The sequence below is a fragment of the Zerene cesonia genome, chromosome Z, assembly GCF_012273895.1.
Source record: "Zerene cesonia ecotype Mississippi chromosome Z, Zerene_cesonia_1.1, whole genome shotgun sequence".
Classification (NCBI taxonomy): domain Eukaryota; kingdom Metazoa; phylum Arthropoda; class Insecta; order Lepidoptera; family Pieridae; genus Zerene; species Zerene cesonia.
Genome location: NC_052122.1, coordinates 12028245 through 12033231, shown reverse-complemented (window position 1 = coordinate 12033231; position 4987 = coordinate 12028245). Strand labels below are relative to the sequence as shown.

General features: G+C 39.1%; 1 protein-coding gene across 1 annotated transcript in view; it reads left to right on the top strand.

Annotated features, from left to right (window-relative positions):
• Positions 1-2874: 2874 nt before the first annotated feature.
• LOC119835848 (eukaryotic translation initiation factor 4 gamma 1-like) overlaps positions 2875-4987 on the top strand; it is a 38798-nt gene continuing 36685 nt past the window's right edge. The window contains exon 1 of the mRNA XM_038360885.1: positions 2875-3949. Coding sequence (XP_038216813.1) covers positions 3310-3949 — 640 coding nt within the window. The 5' untranslated portion in view covers positions 2875-3309. The remainder of the gene's footprint in view (positions 3950-4987) is intronic.

The following is a 4987-nucleotide window of genomic DNA, read 5'->3' as shown; positions in this document are numbered from 1 at the left end:
AAATAGTTGATATATGGCGAATTTGCGGAATTCTTGAAATAAATTACAAACTTATTAGTGATATTAATTTCTTTGTTCATAAGAGTCAGGTTATCGGATGCTATTGCATTAAGCTAGGTACACAGGTACACTGGGACGATACGGATGACCTGGTATGCTGGGCGCGTAAGAATGGGTCATACGAACCGCGGTACTGAATACCGGCCGGGTGCATTCAATGCAATGAGGAAATGAAAATTTTCTTTAGTTTTATATGGTTTAGAAATTATTTATCTAAGTTGTAGTGATATTGTTTTACAATGAAGACGATTTCATGGATGGTGTAAATTCAGTGATTAAAAAACTTACTTCTGTAATTTTCCGAACAATTTAATAGGTTAATAAGTTTGTTGAATTATACCTGCTAAATAAATGCGAAAGTGACTCAAATGCTGTATACCTGTTTCATCACTCCTAAACCACTAAACCGTAGTGGGTGAAATTTGGTACACAGTAGTTTGAGACTCGCGAAAGGACATAGGATGGTTAGTTTTTATCTCGGAAATACATTGATTCCGTACCCGCATAGTTCCTATTTCCTAAATAGTATCAATGGGAACAGGAGCTTTGCAGGTGAAAACCCAAGACTATCTTTCCGTTTGACTACGCAGGCGAAGCCGCGGCCGCAAAGCTAGTACTTAAAATAAAATTTAAAATTTCACATCATTGTACTCGGGTCATTCTCATGTTGATAACTATATATGAGGTCGTTTCAACATTTAACAAAGTTAATTTTCTTAATATATTATAACGTATTTAATGTACCTCAATTATAAATTAAGTATCGAATATACTGAACGATTGCTATGAATGCTTTTAATCGTGTTATGTTAAGCTATGAATTAGACATAAATGGTCTAATTCATAGTTCGGACGTGCTCTTTGAGTGAAGTAATATTCGATGGACGTACGTAGTTAATTAAGTACTGTAATAGTTGAAACGTTCTCGTTTCCATTACACTGGAAACTATAATTACGAAATGACAATTGAAACTGATCTGTGTATTCATTTGAATCGCTAATAAATCACCCGAATTATGCAGAGCACGTTGAAACGTTAGCATAATTTGTCGCACGCTAGAAAATACGAGAGTTAAAATGTGTATAGAGGATTTGATTTGGTTTTTAATTGTAATGTAAAATGATGGGTTAATAACAAATCTTTGTCCCTTCTTCCATTTTCATAAGCCTATAATTGCAGTACGTATTAAGTATACCCGTACGGTTTAAATAATAAAAACTTGATTAAATGACGTCACGGCTCGCAGTTAATGATGTTCAATTTTCTACAGTATTTTGCTCGTGTAGTTTCTTAAAAAATAATTTTATACTATCGTCATGGAGAATTTATACCTTTGGTTTTTTATTCAAGTTTTGCATAATATGGTGGATTGTATGTAAAAAAACATGTTCAGATATTGTTTTTATGACAAACGTGTATTATTTATTAGTTATGTCATATGTGTCGACAGAGTAATTGACAGAGCGGTTTTGTAATTAATTTGGGCACCAATAATGTTGACCACTCAGGTGCATTGTAGCTAGGGGTGTCGTGTAATTCAATGTAACCTTATTTATAAATAACTATGTTATATACTAATAGATTATGTTAAAGTGCATTTTGTATTTTCTGGTTGCAATGTTATCCTTAAGATTTTCTTATTTAATAATGTGGTGTACAAATAAGTGGAGTTTAAAGACATATAGCGATATGAGCGAGGCAGAAATACAGCGGCGGATTTCATAATAATTATTTGAGTAAATAAATGATTATCGACGGTACGCTTATTAAATATGATAAAGTTTGTTATGCGTTCGTAGTGAGAGTTATTTGCGGACGAGAAAATTCAAAGAATTCCATACAATGGCTATTATACCTTCGTGCAGGCTTAGCGTAACTTGTTAAAGAAGTCCGTTAAATGTGTTGTTATTTATTGGAGGCACGTGGAAATAAACATATTCATTTTGTATGGGATTCTTCTATAATTGTGGTACACGGCGGCCAAAGTATTTTAGCTAACCTAGTCCATTGTTACAATAATACTAAAACGATGTAGCCATGAAAATTAAATAATTTCAGATGTTGCGACGTCATAGCAATGTCCAGTTTTTTTTATTCATGTTATAATGTTCTTTTATCTACATATTCTATATAATCTAACTGTTGGCCGCAATGCTTTTCGAGCGAAAACAATGAAACAAATTGTAAATAACAAACTCGTATCTATTATATTCGATTTATAGAAGCATGTATTAAGTTCATAATGATATGTTTACAAACAATGTCGTGTTAGGTTCATCACTTGCAACTCAAAAGCGGCTGAACGGATTGCAATAAATTTTGGTTTGTTGGCTTTGTAATCACAAAATTGAAATAACCTGAAAATAATGTATTACTTAACAATAAATTAACATGCCAAAAAATTGTTTCTTTCCTTACTTGTTGAAGGCCTTGCCATTTCAAAAGCGACACGGAATACTTTAATTATTTTTCCATGGGGCAACATAATAGGGAGTCTTGAGGACGATCAGGAAAGGAGGGAAATAAAATCACTATCCATGTCGTTCTCAATGGCATCACGGATTGACATTCGATGCAGTGTTGCGAACCTTTTGGCGTTGTATATTGCGCCCCTAGATTAGACGATGGGCATATCGATGTACGGAGAGCGCAATGTAGTCGAATGCAGAGATTTCTCCGTCACATTTCCCCTCGTGCGACCTCTTTGAGGGGCGGCCGACGACACGCGAAACGCCCCCGACGGCGTCGACATCGCTACCTTTCTCTTTCTAGCGCTTCTAACCCTCGCTCACACAATGTAACGTAATGGATTGTGGGGTGAACACTGAACGGGCGAATTTTGTACATTTTCTAAGTATTATGCGTAAAATTTAGTTTTTATACATCAATTCGCGGATTTTTACACTGAAAAGTGACGTAGTTTAGGCTATAGAATAACGGCAGACACGCGGGTGATAATATTTTGAAGGCGCGAACGGAGACCGATGTAGCGCGCCGTTTCCGTATCGATTTTCTCGTATGCTGCATTATATTACTTTTTAAATCGTGAATGCGGACTGCAAATATATCGACACCATGCGTTTAACGCTCGCGAGTTTCGTTACTGAATCTAGATAATTAAGTGTTATTCCGTAGTCGCAACGCTAGAATTTATTATAAGTCAACGCCATACAAAGCAAAGATGAGCAATAATGTAATTTTAAGAAGTTAGATAATAGTTGTTCGATTGAGTAGCGATTGCCTCGCCAATGGTCGTGTCTCCACTGTTCTGGGAATGGTTCAACGTTTGGCTTATTCAATTTTTGAAAAATCTGTATCATGAAATTAAGATGGTAGCGCTAAGAGGTGGGAATAGTTCGTACAGCAGCGTGCCGCACGGCTGCGGCTACCACGGCGGACAGCATGCCACCATCGAAGTGTCGTCGAGCCTGCAGCCCGCGCTCGGCGTGCCGCACGGGCCCGTGGGCCACCTGCTGCCGGCCCACAACCACGTGACGCACATGGGCCACGCGCCGCACGCCGCTCACGCGCCCCTTGCGCACGCCAACCACATGGGTCACTCCGGCCACGCCGCCCACCCCGACCACGTCGCGCAGAAGTCCCTGGGCGGCGGCGGCGGTGGTGGCGGCGGCAGCCATTTGAAGTCGATGGGCCTCGGGCACGCCAACCACGGACAAGCCAGCACTCAGAGCCACAACGGGCACGGCGGCCACTCGACGCATGGGTCGCATGCGGGCCACGCGCTGCACGCCGGCCATGGTGGCCACGGGGGCCAGCTGAGCCACAAGGCCGTGCAGTTCATGCAGCCGACGCCGACCGGCAAGCCGGAGCCGAGCTCTCGCCACTCCAACACTAGCCGCTGCTCGCAATACAGAGCATCTCAATCTAGTAAGTCGAGCCGCACACTCACTATATCACATTTATTTACAAAAGCGTGCACATATTTTACGGTAGTGATAAGGCATTTTGAGCCGCGACGTAATTTTTAATTTGTGCATAGTGGCGATGTGACACAGTGTGAAGTGGCCTGCATTATATCGGTGTGACAATATTTCCCTCTGTTAATTTCCTTAATAGTTGTTCAGTTATCCACGGGCTTCAACACCACACAGTGAGTTGGACTTGTTGCTTCGCAGAAGAACCTTTTTTACAGTATCAGTATAATATGTTATTTACAGTACTGCACTGCAACGTCGAAACAAAAGTATAAATGCTATTACAATCTACGTGGATTGAATTTTAATCAGAACCATGTTTTGTTATCGACTTTCTTCCTCGATACGTTTTTACGATGCATAAAGAACGTTATAATATTTATCGCATTTCTACCCGTTTTGCTTCATACTTAAATTCTGTATTTTTTAATCATAAACAACATCTAATGTTCGTAAGCAAATATATTTGCTTCACTCGAATGACGTTGATCATATAAGGCTTGTCTTGTGTTACGTTGTTTATCGTTGGACAAATTGCAACGAAGCTTATTCTAGGAAGAAATATCTTTTTCAGCCGTATGTGCTTTCTCTGCAGTAGTCAGACAAAAGATTTCGTTATATAAGTGACGACATTCAGTATAAGAGCCGTCCTTGTCCTGCTTCTTTAAGCTTGAATCCCTTGGACGCCAAGAGTTTAAGGCCAAATTTTTACCAAAACTAGTAAAATTACGTCGATATTTATTTATATATATCTATAGTCGGACGCCTAACTAGTTTTTCTTTTTATACAAAAAAATAAAGCTGGTTGTATCGTTTCGTATCTGATTGATGTTACAGCAGTTTTCGCCGTGTGACCAATCTCATGTTTATTTTTAACAGGAAAATATTTTGTCATTAATAATCATATACGTCATGCATAGTCCGGTCAATTTAGACCAAAAAATGAGGGTGAAGTTACATAAAGTCCCAACAAGCTGAATTTCTGTGAAGT